This window comes from Ascaphus truei, chromosome 15 (genome assembly GCF_040206685.1).
Source record: "Ascaphus truei isolate aAscTru1 chromosome 15, aAscTru1.hap1, whole genome shotgun sequence".
Classification (NCBI taxonomy): Eukaryota; Metazoa; Chordata; class Amphibia; order Anura; family Ascaphidae; genus Ascaphus; species Ascaphus truei.
This window is the reverse complement of record NC_134497.1, coordinates 15,852,918-15,872,464: the sequence shown is the minus strand read 5'-3', so window position 1 is coordinate 15,872,464 and position 19,547 is coordinate 15,852,918. Positions and strand designations below refer to the sequence as shown.

Sequence of the window (19,547 nt, the reverse complement as noted above, 5' to 3'; positions counted from 1 at the left end):
TTTCCATCTCCTCTTCTCCCTAATCCCTCTCCCTCTCCCAGGTCACTCCCCCTCTCCTTAGTCTCCCCCCCCCTTCTCCTCGGTTTCTCTCATCTTCCCTCCTACCTGTACACTCTCCCCCCTCTCCCTGGTGCCTTTGCCTCTCCCCAGGAATTCTACCCCTCCTCTCCCTAGTCAGTTTAGAGGGGCCTGTCCATAGTCACTCTAGGGTGCCTCTCCCTTGTCACTCTTCTTCTCTCTCCGGTCACTCCCCCCCCTCCCCTGTTTCACCCTCCCTATCCCTGGTCTCTATTCCCCTCTTTGTCCGGTCACTCTCCCCCACCCCTCCCGTGTACCTGCAGTGTGCTGAGCACGGCTTCCTGTGTGATGCTGTCCGTGGTGACGCTGAACATGGCTCCCTGCTCCTGCTGTTGGATCTGATAAAACATGTCTGTGTTCTCCCCCACATCGGAATCCTCCGCCTTCAGCCGGCCAATTACAGAGCCCGGGGGGGCCGACTCTCTCATGCTAAACTGGTATAGCTCTGGGGGGGGGGGGGGCGGAGGGGTGGGGAGAGAAGGGGGGAGGGGGGCAGGGGGACAAGTGGGAGAAACTAAGGACCTGCCAAGATACAGTAGCCCCCACCCAACCAGGATTCAGCACCCTCCCCCCCACCAAACCATATAGCAGCGCACCCTACTCCCCATGATATAGCAACCCCCCAGGATGCAGCATCCCCCCAACCACGATAAAGAATGTACCCCACATCCCATGATACAGCACCCCCCAGGGTAAAGCAGCTCACACTCACATGCGCTCACACATACTCATGCTCACGCTCACACTCACTTACTCTGAGGGAATCTGGGGGGGTTGTCATTGACATCGGTGATTACAATGGTGACAGTTGTTGACCCGGACAGTCCCCCCAGCTGTCCTGCCATATCTGTGGCCTGGATCACAAGGTCATAGCGGTCCTGAGACTCCCGGTCAAGGTCTGACACCGCCGTGCGGATAACGCCTGGGAGAGAGGAAGCCAATCAGCGCTCAGTACGACAGGAGAGATACCCAATCAGCGCTCAGTACGACAGGAGAGATACCCAATCAGAGCTCAGTATGACAGGAGAGATGCCCAATCAGCGCTCAGTACGACAGGAGAGATACCCAATCAGAGCTCAGTATGACAGGAGAGATACCCAATCAGAGCTCAGTATGACAGGAGAGATACCCAATCAGAGCTCAGTACGACAGGAGAGATACCCAATCAGAGCTCAGTACGACAGGAGAGATACCCAATCAGAGCTCAGTATGACAGGAGAGATACCCAATCAGAGCTCAGTATGACAGGAGACATACCCAATCAGAGCTCAGAACGACAGGAGAGATACCCAATCAGAGCTCAGAACGACAGGAGAGATACCCAATCAGAGCTCAGCACGACAGGAGAGATACCCAATCAGAGCTCAGTATGACAGGAGAGATACCCAATCAGCGCTCAGAACGACAGGAGAGAACCAATCAGAGCTCATTATTTTATGTAGATTCAGTGAGGGTAAAATCTGTTTTGTATTTAGATATGGAAAGAGGGAGGCTCTATATTTATGTAGATAGCATGTCTTGGCACTGATCAGTGGGCACACTGTGATATGGATTGTGGGCTCCCCGTGGCACTGAGTGGTGGGCACCCTGTGATACTGATTGTGTTCCCCCTGTGGCACTGATCAGTGGGCACACTGTGATATGGATTGTGTTCTCCTTGTGGCACTGAGCAGTGGGCACCCTGTGATATGGATTGTGGGCTCCCCGTGGCACTGAGCGGTGGGCACCATGTGATACTGATTGTTGGCCCCCTGTGGCACTGATCAGTGGGCACCCTGTGACACAGATTGTGTTCCCCCTGTGGCACTGATCAGTGGGCACACTGTGATATGGATTGTGGGCTCCCCGTGGCACTGAGTGGTGGGCACCCTGTGATACTGATTGTTGGCCCCCTGTGGTAATGAGCAATGGGCACCCTGTGATATGGATTGTGGGCTCCCCATGGCACTGAGGAGTGGGTACCCTGTGATACTGATTGTGGGCCCCCTGTGGCACTGATCAGTGGGCACCCTGTGACACAGATTGTGTTCCCCCTGTGGAACTGATCAGTGGGCACACTGTGATATGGATTGTGGGCTCCCCGTGGCACTGAGTGGTGGGCACCATGTGATACTGATTGTGTTCCCCCTGTGGCACTTAGCAGTGGGCACCCTGTGATATGGATTGTGGGCTCCCCGTGGCACTGAGGAGTGGGCACCCTGTGATACTGATTGTGGGCCCCCTGTGGCACTGAGGAGTGGGCACCCTGTGATACTGATTGTGGCCCCCCGGTGGCACTGAGCAGTGGAAACCCGGTGATACTGATGGTGGGCCACATGTGATACTGATGGTGGGCCACATGTGATACTGATGGTGGGCCCCCTGTGGCACTGAGTTGTGGCCCCCCTGTGCTAGGCACTGTGTCTTACTGAGCAGTTATCACCACGTGGCATTGATAATCTGGACGGTTCTGCTGGTTGTGACTTTTACAACACGTGGTCCGTGGGGTGTGGCAGCCGCTGTGTGATCCCCCATTTGTCCCTGTGAGTTTCTGTCCTATTGTTCTCCTCACCTGTTTTACTGTCCACAGTGAAGTGCTTTTCTCCCTCCAGGACACTGTATACAACTCTCGCACTACTCCCGTAGGCCGGGTCATCAGCATCCCATGCTGACACCACCATGACAGACGTGCCTGTGTGGGGAGGACATGCTCAGAAACTGCCACACTCACACTCACTGGTACACCCACACTTACTGGTACACCCACGCATGGTCTCCTTCTCTCTATCTCTTTTCCCCATAGCAGCCGATGCTCCCACCATTCTCTCCCACTCCCAACACTGCCCAACCCCACTCTGCCCACCAACCATGCTCATCACACACTGCCCACCCCCACTCTGCCCCCTCACACTGCTCAACCCCACTCTACCCCCTCACACTGCTCACCACACACTGTCCACCCTCACACTGCCCATCCCCACTCTGCCCCCTCACACTGCCCACCCCCACTCTGCTCACCAACCAGGCTCATCACACACTGCCCACCCCTACAATAACACACACACTTCTCACCTTCCATTGCCCACCCCAACAATACCCCCTACTACTACTCACCACACATTGCCCAGCTTCCCACTGCTCACCACATACTTCCAACCACCTATTAAGCACCACAAACTGCTCATCCCCACTCTGCCCCCTCCCACTGCCCACCACCACTCTGCCCCCTCACACTGCTCACCAACCATGCTCATCACACACTGCCCACCCCCACTCTCCCCCCTCACACTGCCCATTCCCACTCTGCCCCCTCCCACTGCTCATCCCCACATTGCCCCCTCCCACTGCTCAGTACCCAGTATCCATCCCTACGGCTCACCCGAAGCTGGCCGTGTGACTCACCCACTGGTGACAACTCAGGGACGCTCCCAATATACGGTGCCTGCAGGAACCGCGGCTCGCTGTCATTAATGTCCTGCACCTTGATGATGAATTCGGACTCGGGTTCGAGCAGTCGGTCGGTGTGTCGGTCTCGGGCCTGCGCACGCAGTGTGTAGAAGGTCTTATGTTCTCTGTCCAGACGTTCCGTGGCGTGAATGTCTCCCGTCAGCTCATCGATAATAAAAATGGAGCCAGCCCCCTCTCCGGAGATCGTGTACTTAATGGAGCTGTCCCCCTCATCAGAATCTGAGTGAATCTGAGGGGGAGGAGGGTGTGTTACAGCTGCCCTGATACCCCAGCCGGGGATAAGAGGGGGGTTACACCTGCCCTTATACTAGGATTGCCAGGTGCCTTCTCCAAAAATATTGGACACAAGGGTGAAAGGTGCGACACACTCAAGACACACACACCCCCTCTCACCTCTCCGCTCCATGCTGTTTCCTTCTCTTCTTGGCCCCAACCCGCAGGCTCCTGACACCTCCTTCTGATTGGCTGCATTACCCAGCAGCAGCCCCCCCCTGCCTTACCTTCTCCATTGGCCACTCCCCCTCCTTCCCTCACGCTGCGTAATTCGACGTCACGTTACCAGGGCAACCGTGACGTCACATGACCCATGGTCACGCGTGCTGAAGCCGGCTGAATCCCGGTAAGTAGAGGTTGCAGTGGCCTCGCGCGGTCCCCCGGCATTTAATTTGAATGCCTTGGGGGGGGGAGAACGCGGGACCTCTGCAACCGCCCGCACCCCCCCAAAAAAAAATTCACGCCTCCCAGTTTGCGCACCGCTGTTCTAGAAGGTGCCTAGTGATATCACTAAGTAGAATGTCATACCCCTCCCCTAATAGTCATGGTGACGAGTGATGTCACATCTGGGCTCAGATCCCAGGAGGGGACAGAGATCGGGGATCTTGCTGTATATAGTGTAATTCCTGTTAGTCTGCAACTAGTGTATGTGTGTTAGTAGTAGGATAACTTTGTTATTTCCCAGTCAGGGAAAGAGTCCCTCCTAAAGAATAGGTCCCCTCTATATGGCCCTGAGGACTGTCCTACCCGCAAGAGGAGGCTCCTCAGTAAGGGCCTCAGAGTATCACCCCACACCTGCTCTGATAGGGTGTGAATCCTATGCCACAGGGTGTCGGTGGAGGTGGGAACAGCCAGCAGCTTGGCAATGGATTTCCATATACAGTGACTTCAAAGTGAAAGAGATGTGCCTCTTTGGGGGATGCTGCCTGAACCCCCCCAAGGAAGACGTTGTTAATGGTGCATGTAAATACAGTTACAGAAATATTCCTGGTGCCCTTGTGTTAATTGCTTCCCATACCGGCCTGCACGGAAATCAGCACACGCAGAACAAGGTAATAAAGACACAGAGAACCGCCTGGACAGACATGAAATACTTTGGTGTGGCACTCTACTGTCAGCCAGGGGTAGAGGTGTTACATATATACAGTATACATGTGTATGAGATGTGTGTATCAGTACATGTGTGTATTATTATTACAGCTCAACCCCCTTATAACGCTGTGCTTGGGGGCCAATGAATCACATCGCGCTATAAGCGGGTCGCGTTAGAAATAATGTACAATTGTACGCATTGTACAACAAAGTATTTAAGATGCCAATAATCGTGTTGTAAAGTATTCATAATTACGAAAATTGGGAGCCACGCTCGCATCGCGATATAAGCGGATCCGCGTTGTAACGGATCGCGCTATAACGGGGTTGAGCTGTATTAGGGTACGGTGGTATTAGGGTTAGGTGATTACTCCACCTTTGTAACCTAAATACTTCACACAGTGAGCCCAAGGAAGTGCCTTATTGTAATCAGAAGGAATAATATTATTACTAATATTATTATTATTAGATATCTTGGAAGCTTTGTTTTTTTTCATCAGTAATCCAGCCAAAGCTTTTTAAATGAGCAGAATGCCATCTTCAGTTTGGCTTTTGCAGCCTCAGAGACTTCAGCACTTTGTTTTAAATCAAGTTAATTAAGTGTGTGCACTTTGTATTTAATGGGTTTTCTACCTAAAAATAGAGCTTTCCATATTCTCTCTTCTGTGACTAACGCTGACCCCATAATCCTATTAAACAAGAGAGATCTGCAGAGTACAGAGCGAGGCTGCATGAGGTCCCAGCAGGGGGCAGTACTGTCATTTCCCATTGTGAGTGCCTAGCTCCATGTATGTGTATGTGAGGCGTATGTGAGGCGTGTGTGTGTGTGTATGTGCAATGCTTGTATATCTGTGTAAGAGGTGTGTGTCTGTGTGAGGTGTGTGTTTGGTGTTTGTATATCTGTGTAAGAGGTATGTGTGTGTGTGGTGTTTGTATATCAGTGTAAGAGGTGTGTGAGGTGTGTGTGGTGTTTGTATATCGTGTAAGAGGTGTGGGTCTGTGATGTGTGAGGGGTGTGTGTGTTTGTATATCTATGTGTAAGGTGTGTGTGTGTGAGGGGTGTTTGTATATCAGTGTAAGAGGTGTGTGTCTGTGTGAGGTGTGTGTCTGTGAGGTGTGTGTATGTGAGGTGTGTGTATGTGAGGTGTGTGTATGTGAGGCAATGTCAGAAGGAAATGTCCCTGGATAAAAATCATATTGTTTTCTGAGATTATGCAAATGTGTTTGAGCCTCCATTTCTATTTATCCCAATCCCCCACATCCAGATCCTTTTATTCTTGTCCCTTTGTCTTACCCCCGTGTGTTCCTCAGACACTGCCCCCCCCATGTGTGCCTCACTGTTCTCCCTGTTTGTTCCCCCCAGACACTGTACCCCTGTGTGTTCCTCAGACACTGTGCCCCCCCTGTGTGTTCCTCACTGTGCCCCCCGTGTGTTCTTCAGAAACTGTGCCCCTCTGTGTGTTCCCCTCAGACACTGTGCCCCCCCCGTGTGTTCCCCTCAAGCACTGTGCCCCCCCAGACACTGTGCTCCCCGTGTTACTCACTGCTCCCCCATTGTGTGTTCCTCAGACACTGTGCTCCCCTCAGACACTGTGCCCCACCTGCATGTTCCCCTCAGACACTGCGCCTGTGTGTTCCCCTCAGACACTTTGCCCCCGCCCTGTGTGTTCCCCACAGACACAGTGCCCCTGTGTGTTCCCCTTCCAACACTGTGCCCCCTTCTGTATTCCCATAAGACACTGTTCCCCCCTGTGTATTCCCCTCGGGCATTGCCCCCCCCCCCCCATTGTTGCTTACCCTCTTACCTTGCCCACGTACAGTGGCTCTGTTCCAGTATATTCCTCCACCACGAAGAACTGGTTCCACACCCAGCCACGCTTCACACGCCCGAACACCTCCAATGAGAGCCCTGTGTCCATGGAAGCCATCCCCAAGAGCTTCGAGCTGCAGAAAACCAGCAGCAAGGTCCATGCGAAGCCTTGTGCAGCCATCCCAAGTCCATGATACCCTCCCGGGCCTCACATCACGCAGAGGGGAGTGGGGCAGCAGGCGTGGCTGTTAGAGAGGGGGGCATGCTCTGCCTGTAAGACTCTGAATCTTCACCCTACCTTATTTAGGCTCATTGCCCTTCCTTCTGCCTGGACATTCTCTGGGTGCAGCAAAATACCTCTTACCAGACCTGTACTTAGCTGTTCGGAAATGTAATCCTCATGGTCTGATTTGGGATATACTGGTTTGTACTGGGTTGCACTGTTACAATTTGTTGGTTTAGGATGTACTGGCTTTGTACTGGGATTGTACTAGGCTGCTCTATACTAAATAATTCTACTGGCCTATACTGATCTGTATGGAGCTGTACTGTGTTATAATAGGTTCTACTGGATTGTAATGGGCTGTACTGGGCTGTACAAAGTTACACTGAGCTGTACTGGAATATACCAGGCTGTACTGGGTTGCAGCAAGATTTAGTGGGCTGTACTAGTATTTTGTGAGCTGTATTTGTTATATGGAGCTGCTTTGGTATGTACAGAGCTGTGCTGGGATGAACCAAGCTGTGTTGGGATGTACAAAGCTGTGCTGGGATGTATAGAGATGTGCTGGGACGTACAGAGCTTTTCTGGGATGTACTGGATTGTAGCGAGAGGCTTCACATCGCAGCCTTTGTCACTTGCTGAATTCCCAGTGTGTAGCCCCTAACTTGTCTTGTCATCTGAGATCACACACACAAGGTGTTGCAGCCACCGAGTCCACTTCAGATCCCAGGACTTTATCTCATTCGTATGACTGCCTCATGTAGTGTGAGGTTAAAGCTGGTCTCATAGCCCAGGACAGGCAGCAATGTTCCCTGTGCTTTGTTCCTTGTCCGTGGTGCTGAATGCAGGATGGAGCAATGTTGCAGGTGGGAGGCGTTCCCTGTCCGTGGTGCTGAATGCAGGATGGAGCAATGTTGCAGGTGGGAGGCGTTCCCTGTCCGTGGTGCTGAATGCAGGATGGAGCAATGTTGCAGGTGGGAGGCGTTCCCTGTCCGTGGTGCTGAATGCAGGATGGAGCAATGTTGCAGGCGAGAGCCGAGATCTGGAAAAGGGTCTCTGACCTAAGAAAGAGGTAAAAAAATTTTTTTTTTAAAAAAAGACTATTTCTGGATCTGGTGGAAGGTCACATGATGGTGACAGTCACGTGTTGGTGACAGTCACGTGTTGGTGACAGTCACGTGTTGCGAGTCCCTTTCACGTTCTCATGAAATGGGAATACATAACCATAGCATTTTGTTGTACTGTAAGTAAGAAAACTGACTGTAATATACTCAGATAATTAAAAATATTAATGTTATTTAGTGAAGCCCTTTTATTCCATGTGGACCCAGAGAGAATCTGTGTAAGGTTCTGGTCATTCCTCAAAGGGCGATGACATCTTTATTAAATCCAATGGACTCACTCCCATGCACCTTGTTTTCTGCTGTGCTCTTACAAGGAAGTGAACTTAACTTCTCTCTGAATAAAGGCCACCCCGATTAGCAGTGAGTGTCACTCACTGGAATGCAGCCTCCCCGATTAGCAGTGAGTGTTGCTCACTGAATGGTAGTCTCGCTAATTAGCAGTGAGCGTCGTCCACTTGAGGGCAATGTCACTGATTAGTAGTGAGTGTCACTCACTGGATGTCAATTTCCCTGATTGTCATGACTGAAGGACAGTCGCCTCGATTAGAAGTGAGTGCCACTCACTTAATGACATTCTCCCTAATTAGTAGTGAGTGTTGCTCACTGGATGGCAGTCTCCCTGATTAGCAGTGAGTGTCGCTCACTGGATGGCAGTCTCGCTAATTAGTAATGAGTGTTGCTCACTGGATGGCAATCTCCCTAATTAGTAGTGAGTGTTTCTCACTGGATGGCAGTCTCCCTAATTAGCAGTGAGTGTCGCTCACTGGATGGCAGTCTCCCTAATTAGCAGTGAGTGTTGCTCACTGGATGGCAGTCTCCCTGATTAGCAGTGAGTGTTGCTCACTGGGTGGTAGTCTCCCTGATTAGTAGTGAGTGTTACTCACTGGATGGCAGTCTCCCTGATTAGCAGTGAGTATCGCTCACTGGATGGCAGTCTCGCTAATTAGTAAGAAGTGTTGCTCACTGGATGGCAATCTCCCTAATTAGTAGTGAGTGTTTCTCACTGGATGGCAGTCTCCCTAATTAGTAATGAGTGTTGCTCACTGGATGGCAGTATCTCTGATTAGCAGTGAGTGTCACTCACTGAAGGGAAGTCTCCCTAATTAGTAGTGAGTGTCGCTCACTGGATGGCAGTCTCGCTAATTAGTAGTGAGTGTTGCTCACTGGATGGCAGTCTCGCTAATTAGTAGTGGGTGTCACTCACTGGATGGCAGTCTCTCTAATTAGTAGTGAGTGTTGCTCACTGGATGGCAGTCTCCCTGATTAGCAGTGAGTGTCACTCACTGGAGGGCAGTCTTCCTGCTGAGTGTCACAGGTATTACATCTGTTGCTTTGACTCTCCGCTCTCCTCCCCTATGAGCTGATATTACTAATGTTTGCACCCCCCTTTCTTTCCCCTACCTCCCTAAATTCCATTAACAATTCACTCTCCCCTGGTCTGTAGCTCTGTGTTAGGCTGAGCCCTACCGTACATCATGCTGACAATAGAAATGACAGCCTAGCTTCTGTGTTACAGAGCGCCCTGTCACAGCGACTGCGAACCACTGATCAGGACAAATTGAATACATCCCGACCGTATCAATATCTATTTCATTTCACAAATGGTAATGACAAGGGGAGAAAAAAGACCAAGAAATACAACTCCTTATTAAACTAGAGCAGACCCTAGACACAGCAAGACTCAAACACACAGCCTGTGTCTGTGCCTGTACAGACGTGTGTGTATGTGTGTATGTATGTGTGTGTGTGTGTGTGTATGTATGTGTGTATGTATGTATGTGTGTATGTATGTGTGTGTGTATGTGTGTGTGTGTATGTATGTATATGTGTGTGTGTGTATGTATGTATGTATATGTGTGTGTGTGTGTGTGTGTATGTATGTGTGTGTGTGTGTGTGTGTGTGTGTGTGTGTGTGTGTGTGTGTGTGTGTGTGTGTGTGTGTGTGTGTGTGTATGTGTGTATGTATGTATATGTGTGTGTATGTATGTGTATATGTATGTATATGTGTGTGTGTGTGTGTGTGTGTGTGTGTGTGTGTGTGTGTGTGTGTGTGTGTGTGTGTGTGTGTGTGTGTGTGTGTGTGTGTGTGTGTGTGTATAAACACACACACACATATACACACATAGGGCTGGCAACAGCTTGTGTGGGGCCCAGGACTAGAGTTTCCATTGGGGCCCCCCAGTGGCGGCTATGCAAACCCCCCCTCCCACTTTTACACCTCCTCGCTCTCACCCCCCTCTTTTCATCTCCCTCTCGTGTATTTCTCTCCCCCCCTCTCTCTCTCCTCTGCTCTGCTATCACTCAATGACCCCCTCACTCAATCCCCCCTTCTTACACTCATTCTTCCCTCCCCCATGCCACACAATTCTCCCACTCAGAGAAATCAACACAAATCCCCCTCACAATAAAATAACCCGACACAAAATACAATAGCCCCTCCACCCACCCACCCACACACACACACACACACACACACACACCCTCCCCCCCACACCCACACCCTCCCCCACACAATTCCAAACAAATTCCCCCCCACAAAATACAATAACACCCCCCAGAAGCACTATGTACACTAATGGCGCTATATAAATAAAGACACACATACATACATACTCCCCCCCCCCCACAAATACAATAACCCCCCCCCGCACAAAATACAATAAAAAACACACACCTTACCTGTGGGGGGAGGGGTGGGGGGAAGGGGAGTCTCATTCAGACCTCTAGCGCCAATCCACTCGCGGAAGCTGGCCGTGGTACCGGCGTGCACCAGAGGAGGAGAGGCAGCTCGTGGGCCTGGCATGCACCGGAGGGGGAGGGGGAGGGGGAGAGGCAGACAGGAAGGGGAAGAGCAACAGCTGGGAAGAGCTGGGGCCTGGTGGCAATCAGAGGCCCAACAGTCCAAGTTCCACCGGGCCTGTCCCTGCCCATATATATTTACACACAACCTCTGCCTGTCAATGGAGATATATATATATATATATATATATATATATATATCTATCTTACATACATATATTATGACAGAAACCAAGGAAAGGTGCTAAATGGAATATATAGGGCTTCCAGGGTACAAGGCACTTTCTATCCTATTTAGGCCAGAAGATACAGCACACGGGTAAATGTGATCCACCCCACAGTTTACTGAAACTGGTGGATGGGAAATCCAGGCCAGAGATTCTCTCTCTCAAAGGAGCACACCTGAGTTACCTGGCTGGGAGATATGCTGATGATATGCAAACTATATTTAAATGAGCCCCATCCCACACTTTCTAAACGGATTTCCATACCAACTACAGTGTTGTCTTGGTTATCCAACCTAAACGGGACCGATACCATGTCGGATACCCGAAAATTACGGATAATACGGAAAGTATTATCCGACATCTTCGCCACCCTCCCACCCCCAACCCTTCTCACTTACAAGGCTCACCGGCAACAGCAGCAGAAGAGGAGGACTAAAGACCACAGGAGCGGGGCGGCGGGAGAAGAGGACCATGCCAGCAGAGGAAAGGAGTTAAGACAGCGGAGGGTGGCGGCAGGAGAAGACCATGAGATCATGTGAGTGAAGCAGGAGCAGAGCAGCACAGGAGAACGGCCGGGGAGGAGCGCGCACAGGAGAAGACCATGAGATCATGTGAGTGGAGCAGGAGCAGAGCAGCACAGGAGAACGGCCGGGGAGGAGCACGCACAGGAGAAGACCATGAGATCATGTGAGTGGAGCAGGAGCAGAGCAGCACAGGAGAAGACCATGAGATCATGTGAGTGAAGCAGGAGCAGAGCAGCACAGGAGAACGGCCGGGGAGGAGCGCGCACAGGAGAAGACCATGAGATCATGTGAGTGGAGCAGGAGCAGAGCAGCACAGGAGAACGGCCGGGGAAGAGCGCGCACAGGAGAAGACCATGAGATCATGTGAGTGGAGCAGGAGCAGAGCAGCACAGGAGAAGACCATGAGATCATGTGAGTGGAGCAGGAGCAGAGCAGCACAGGAGAACGGCCGGGGAAGAGCGCGCACAGGAGAAGACCATGAGATCATGTGAGTGGAGCAGGAGCAGAGCAGCACAGGAGAAGACCATGAGATCATGTGAGTGGAGCAGGAGCAGAGCAGCACAGGAGAAGACCATGAGATCATGTGAGTGGAGCAGGAGCAGAGTAGCACAGAAGAACGGACGGGGAGGAGCGCGCACAGGAGAAGACCATGAGATCATGTGAGTGGAGCAGGAGCAGAGCAGCACAGGAGAACGGCCGGGGAAGAGCGCGCACAGGAGAAGACCATGAGATCATGTGAGTGGAGCAGGAGCAGAGCAGCACAGGAGAAGACCATGAGATCATGTGAGTGGAGCAGGAGCAGAGCAGCACAGGAGAAGACCATGAGATCATGTGAGTGGAGCAGGAGCAGAGTAGCACAGAAGAACGGACGGGGAGGAGCGCGCACAGGAGAAGACCATGAGATCATGTGAGTGGAGCAGGAGCAGAGCAGCACAGGAGAACGGCCGGGGAGGAGCGCGCACAGGAGAAGACCATGAGATCATGTGAGTGGAGCAGGAGCAGAGCAGCACAGGAGAACGGCCGGGGAGGAGCGCGCACAGGAGAAGACCATGAGATCATGTGAGTGGAGCAGGAGCAGAGCAGCACAGGAGAACGGCCGGGGAGGAGCGTGCTGTAACACTGGAAGTCAGGAGTCTTCCTCTACTCCACTCACATGGTCTTATAGTCTTCTCCTGCAAACACCACCTTAACTCCTCTTCTTCCACCGCCAGCTGTCTTCCTCCTGTGCCGCCCCACTCCTGTGGTCTTTAGTCCTCCTCTTCTTCCGCTGCTGCCGGTAAGCGAGAAGAAAGGGGAGCCGCAGCTGTCGGATAAAACGGTGCGTCGGTTAACCGAAGGTTGGATAACCGAGACTCTACTTTATATAGAGTGAATAATAAGCCTAAGGCACCAAGCTAATGACTAAAATGGTCCAACCCAACAAGACAAGAACCCACCAACACTGCTTCTCTGTGAGCTAAACCAGCTGATGGTCAGCAGTGCACCACTGTAACTGACTACTACAAGCTTACCTCCAAGAGAGATTGATTTTGCAGATTGTAATCTTGAAAGGACTTCAAGCGCAAAGTAATATGTACGGAGGGCTGAGTTACTGAGGCCAGGTGAGATTAAATAAAATATGTTTACTGACACACACAACTAAAAACAAGGTGAAGCGCAGCAAATAAAGCAGATATAGAGAGAAAGTAATATAACAAAGTGACCCGGTGACTCGTGTTAGTAATTCTAATCTTATAAATAATACAACGGGACATATTTACTAAGCAGTGTTCTGCCTTTAGGCACCTTCGGTGCTGGAATACATTACAGCCAATTCAAATAAACGGACTGTAAGGTGTGTTCCCGCGTCAGAATGTGTCTCATGGCAGGAGACTGCTTATTAGGTATGGTTCTCTATCCCTGAAGAGGTTAAAGTGCTTTGTACAGGTATGAGCACTCAGTGAGAAGCAGAGCTCAGAACTCAGTATACTGTGACAGTGGTGCTAGCCGTCAGCAGAATTAGCTCACACTGTTAGAGCTGTTGTAACAGAGGTTGTGTGGGTTCAACTTCTGATCCTGTTTGCTCTGACACCACACCCCATTCCTCATAAGGTGCCTTAGGCCTCGGCCAAGCTCCCCGCTGACGTGCTGAGGCGCGCTGAGGCTCAGGGAAAGCGGGTGCTTTCCCTGGCCTTGCGGGTGCTTTCCCTGTGCGCCGTCAGGGGGCGGGCCGGGCGCGGGCCAGTGACGTCACGGAGCTGGTTCGCCCTCATTGGGTGAACCGCTCACGTGACCGGCCCTGCGCTCCGGCAAGCGGGGAAATTTTAAATTTCCTTAAGACCTACGCTTCCGCGCGCTTGCGGAAGCGTAGGCGAGCCCCTACTAAAGCCGCTCTAATTGCGGCTGTAGGGGCTCAGTGCTGAGCGGAAGCGAGCGCGCCTCCGCCAGCAAGCAAGTACCTTGGCCGGGGCCTTAGATTTGTCAACCCACTAACGTTTTGTGTGCTGTGGGAAGCCAGCGGAATCACTTCCTGCACCAAATCCTTGACAGAAAATCTCTGCAAACCGCAATACTTGGGATATAATTGGATACCGTGTTACCGGCGGGTGGGTCAATGGATATTTTTATTTGCATAGTGCTACAAAAGTTTAACTTTAAAAAAGAGACAATACCCCCGATCAATGAGGTATTGCACAAGATAAATTATATAATGACGATGGAGAGACTTACAAGCCTAACACACGACAGATACAGCACCTTCTTGACAACATGGGACCCCTGGGAGACTTACATATGGAAGAACCCAATAGGAACCATAAAATAGAAAGGAAACCAGAAACAACTACTAAAGGTTAGGTAGATCTAGACCTAGCATAGGATGCAACAAGTATTATGGAATGTTTGCTTCTTGCACAAAGCCAGTGATGGATGTTACCCCACCGCCCTACCCCCTCCCACCCCATAACCCTGTTATTTTCTGTACCCCCCTCCCCCTCATTTCCTTTCCCCCTTTTTATGTTACCATGTTTCCTGAAAAATAAAAAAATATACGTTTAAAAAAAAAAGAGACAATACATTCCAAGGAATTAAAATGCAATAAAATCAAACAATAGGAAACACAATCCCTGCCCCAGAGACCTTACAATCCAAGCAGTATGTTTTTATCTTGTATAAAGCTGACGGTGTATGCAGTGCTGTACATATAATGTTTACAGGAACCAGTCCCTGCCCCATAGAGCTCACAACCTATTTAGTGGTTACTCGCGTAAGGATTTGAACCAGGCTCCCCTGCTTTACACGCAGACTCACACATTGCAGATGAAGGTGGGGACAGAAGGTGGGAGGAGGAGGAGTAGGGGGTATGATACCTTAAAAGGCTACTCTCTATTGATATGCGAAAGCGTCCGGCAGTAAGGAGACGAGAGGGGGAAGTGGGATGGGACAGGACAGTGTATGGGAAAAAATCTACCTAAATATAAACCCACTATAACTATTTTAATGTGCGGTTATCTATATAAAGAATGTTACCAGGAAATGGTGCATATATACATGCATACACACATACGCACTCACATATCCATACATTCAATGCCCATATACACAATCGGTGTATAATGATTTTTTCACAGACACTGTCCTGTCCCATTCCACTTCCCCCTCTCAACTCCTTACTGTCTATACCACTGTTGCATTTCAATAGAAAATAGCCTTTCATGTCTCCACTGTTCATTTTCATACTAGGCCACCTGTTTCTACCTTATCATCTTTCCCACTTCCTCTCAACATGTATTATACACTGCTGGCGACACAGCTCACATTTGATGTGCTGCATATAGGTATACCACAGTATATAGTTTGGTTCACACTGGAGTTAGATTATCTAACCAGACCATACATATACTATCCCGGTAGGTAGTTTGTCTAACCAGACTATATAATTACTATTCCAGTATGCAGATACACTATACAGTGGGTGGTCTAACTAAATAATACTTTCAAATACTCACGGTATTATTCAGGATTGCGATTTGGTATGCTTATTTTAGCACCTTATTCGTGTGACCCTATAGTATACAAGGTACGATTTTATATGTTGTACTGTCCTTATGTGTGCACCACTTTATTTTACCCTAGAGATTAATAAAGGTTATTTTAACTGATCACAATGTTATACTATGTCTGGTTATAGAGTGCTAACTAGCTGAGTTCTTTCTCTCCATTATTGACAACATGTATTGTAACCAGAGATCCCTCTTACAAACACGTATATTATATTGTGTTTCGCTTGAACAAAAAGGTGTTTGGATTGGCGCTCCTAGTGTCAACGTAAAAGTGCAAATGCAATCAAATAAGTGCAAATCCTAAAGTGAATACAGTGGTAAATGTCATAACACAACATTTAAGCAGGTTCCGGTATCCACCGCCCGGGAACTTGCGTCTCGTGTTCTCCTCTCTCTCAGGATTCCAGGACCCTACGCGTTTCGCTGGCGATCAGCTGCCTCAGGAGTCCGTGTGCCCGGGCGGTGGATAACCAGCAACGAGACAGGATCCAAAGTGCAGGACACCGAGGCTTGCGGAGGTGATTTTCCTTCATTCACTGGGATGTGCTATCATGAAGAAATCCTAATTCTACAGTATATGCGATTTTGAAAACGCGAGTAGGCGTTCTGTTAGCTGCTGAATTACTCATATTACGGGTCCACACATTTGGGCACTATTTTGTGATTGTTTTCTTTTTTTTTTTAATGGTACTGTACTATCCTACAACAGACGACAGAGAAGCCCAATGCTACATCCAACATGACAGAAATACGCAGTAAAATACTTATATATTCTCTTGAAAAAGGGTCATTTAGTTTAACCCTTTGGCCAAAGCGTTGTAAGCTTGCGAGCCACGACAAGGCAGACCCTGCTCACAGGTCTTTACACTACCAGAGAAAATACTAATATATCTCTATTAGGATTAAAATTCTCATTTACCTCTATTAGGAGGGAGAAAGACCACATTGGATCTATATCCAGTAGATCCAATGTGGTCTTTCTCCCTCCTAATAGAGGTAAATGAGAATTTTTCAAGAGAATATATAAGTATTTTACTGTTTATTTTTGTCATGTTGGGTGTAGCATTGGGCTTCTCTGTCGTCTGTTGTATACATATGCCACGCTCAATAGCACTCCTTTTTGACACTTATATACATATATATATTTTGTGGGGGCTCAGGGGTTCCCAAAAAGAGCTTGCTGAGGTTTTGTGTTTTGTTAACCTATTCTCAACTGTACTGTCCTACACTGACTTTGGAAGAAAACTTTGTGTATTTCTGCCATCCCCATTTATTGTTGGTCATATAAAAGGTATCATAACACCTCCCTCCTTTATAACTACATGGAAGAAAGGAGAAACACGGCGGCCTACCCTTCTTTGCTTTCTCTGGAACGTACTAGGAAGCCTTTACGGAGGATATTAGCAGACACGAATTCTAGCTGCATAAATGTGCGTCGATTGCAAAGGAGAAAGTAGTGAGTCAGACAAACCTGTTAGTAGCAAGTTACTGAAGAGAATAAGGATGTACATGACAATGAGTCACAGAGGAGAGGCAATGCTACGGAGGAAGAAGCCACAGGTTCAAGTCAGATCGTGAATGAAGAAGACCTTTTAAAAGCAACAGAGATCAAGTAGGTTAAGCAGGAAAAAATGACCTTTGGATGTTGCTTCATTAAGATCATTGCTATTTTAGTGAGGGCGGTCTTAGTCGAGTAAGCTGCATGAAAGCCAAATTTCAGAGGTCCAGGAGGGCAAGCAAATTAAGAAAGGAGGGGGGATAGGGCAGTTGTTAGTATGACACTTGGTATCAAGGATGCTGCTTTGAGAATCTGTGTGACAACGGAATGCCTAATGGAAGAGAAGACAGGGAGTTGCCGATATGGGCGAGAGTGGGGACTAGGATAGGAGCCAGAGGTCTGAAGATGTGAGGGAATAGGATTGAGAGGACAAGTGGTGGAGGTAGAAGAGGAAGCAGCTGAGAAACTTCCAACTCTAACAGGTGAGAGAGTCAAAAGCGGGAGAAGGAGGTTTGGGTGGCAGTGTCAGGGTGGGAAGGACAGAAGGTATCTCGCTGTGGATAGCACCCATCTCGCCTTTGAAGTATCAGCAAAGGCTTGTGGAGAAGTGAAGGAAGGAAGAGAAGTAGAAGGGAGTCAAAGACAGAGAAAGGATGTTGTGATTGAATTGGTAAGTTTTGATTAGTAATGAGAAGTATTGTTTGGCAATAGAGAGTTACAACAGCAGAGGAGAAATTTGTAGTGTAGAAAATCAGCATGAGTAAGATTCCACCAGAGACGTTCAATAATTAAGGAGGCGTATTTGTGGATTTAACCAAGGCTGTGGGCTAGAGGGACAGGTATGATGGAGCCAGGGGGAGAAAATACAGATCTAGTGAGGAGAGTATAGAGTTGTGAGATTTGACAAGATTGCCAGGTACAGAGACAGAAGAGTGAGAAAAGAGGTTGCAATTTAGGGTAGATGCTGGAACAGCGAGTTCAAGGGATCAAAGGTCTGGAGAGTGGCGAGGACCAAGAAGAAAAGGTAGGAAGAGCATTAGAGAGATGAGTGGTGGTGAATGATATGAGGTGAAGGGAGAAGATTGAGAAATCTGAAAGGGACCAGTTTTTGTTAAAGACAAGTTCTAACCAGTGGCCATCCTGGTGGGTTCCGAAATCAGTGCAGGCCAACGGAGGAGGTTAGAGAGAGGACAAGATGCTCAGGAGACCGAGGGAGCTAGAGGTATGCCGTCGGTAGATGACGACAACATGCAGAGACAAAGTATAGAAAAGCCGGACAGCATGTACCTCAAAGCAAGGGAATGATACGGATGGGGGCATAGACAGAAAATATTGGCAGTGGGTAGAGAATGAGAACTACCGCCACCACCCTAGCTTTTTGGGGGGTTCTGAGAGAGACCACCATATGAGACAGCAGCCTGCCCAGCAGCCACGTGAGAGCCAGGTTTCTGAGCAAAGAGCATCTGATTATATATTTATATTCAGATATTGTGTTACAGTATGAATCTCACTATATATAGGATATAAACAGATTCCAAAGGATCCATTATGAATCTTTATAGAATAAACCCTTTAGAAATTCTCTACCATGGCGGAGGAGATTTTAATGAAAGATCTGGCTGCGAGCATGAATTATTTATCATTCAATACACTACAGAACCAGCGAATTAACCTCTCCCCAACACACAGCAGTGAACGCACAGCTGATACAAACAGCTCACTACACATAGAAACATGGAGAGAGGGAGGGATAGGGGGAAAGGGGGAAGGGAGGGCGGTGGGAAGGGAGGTGGGGAGGGAGAGAGGGAGGGAGGTGGGAAGGGAGAGAGGAAGGGAGAGGATGAAAGAGATGGCAGGATAGGGGGAAAGGGGGAGGGAGAGAGAGAAAGAGGGGGAGAGAGAGAGAGGGAGAAAAAGAGGGAGATAGAGAGAGAGGGAGAAACAGAGGGAGTGAGAAAGAGAGACAGGGAGATTTCCCCCCCGAGATAAACCTGGAGCAATTGTTTTGTGCTAGTTTTGCCCCAGAAATTCGAGCTGGGAGATGTTGATAAAAAGGGCCAAGTTGTATATGCTGTGAAGCTGTTTCTCAGCACTGGAGAAGCGCTCAGATCCATTGAAATGAATGGCACACAAATCTTCTCTAGCGCAGGGAAGATGGCTTCATAGCATGTAAAAAAAGTGCCAAAAAGAGAAGAAAAAATGAAAAGTTTTACAAAGCGATGGAAAGTGGCAGTAAGGAAGAAAGGTCAGCGCGGGAGCGAACGTGGAACCCAGCCAGAGAAGGAGCAGCTCAGATCAATACGTATCATTTGCATCTATATCTTAATTTGCTGAGCTGGAGATAAGACTGTGATAGATTGAGGCGAGAGCATGAGAGAGAAACCAAGAGAGGGACATAGAGACCTGCCTGTG

The 19,547-nt window shown here is 49.2% G+C and overlaps 1 protein-coding gene across 5 annotated transcripts in view; it reads right to left on the bottom strand.

Annotated features, from left to right (window-relative positions):
- Positions 1-19,547, bottom strand: part of CDH22 (cadherin 22) — a 109,186-nt gene that overhangs the window by 37,489 nt on the left and 52,150 nt on the right. For 4 of the 5 annotated variants that reach the window (XM_075571785.1, XM_075571787.1, XM_075571783.1 and 1 more), the window contains exons 2-6: positions 6,696-7,984; positions 3,460-3,754; positions 2,630-2,749; positions 833-1,000; positions 336-523 (exon numbers count right to left, since the gene is read on the bottom strand). In XM_075571785.1, the coding sequence (XP_075427900.1) occupies positions 336-523; positions 833-1,000; positions 2,630-2,749; positions 3,460-3,754; positions 6,696-6,881 (957 nt within the window). In that variant the 5' untranslated portion in view covers positions 6,882-7,984. Of the gene's footprint in view, positions 1-335; positions 524-832; positions 1,001-2,629; positions 2,750-3,459; positions 3,755-6,687; positions 7,985-19,547 lie in introns of all 5 variants that reach the window. The other variant, XM_075571786.1, reaches the window with a different exon arrangement.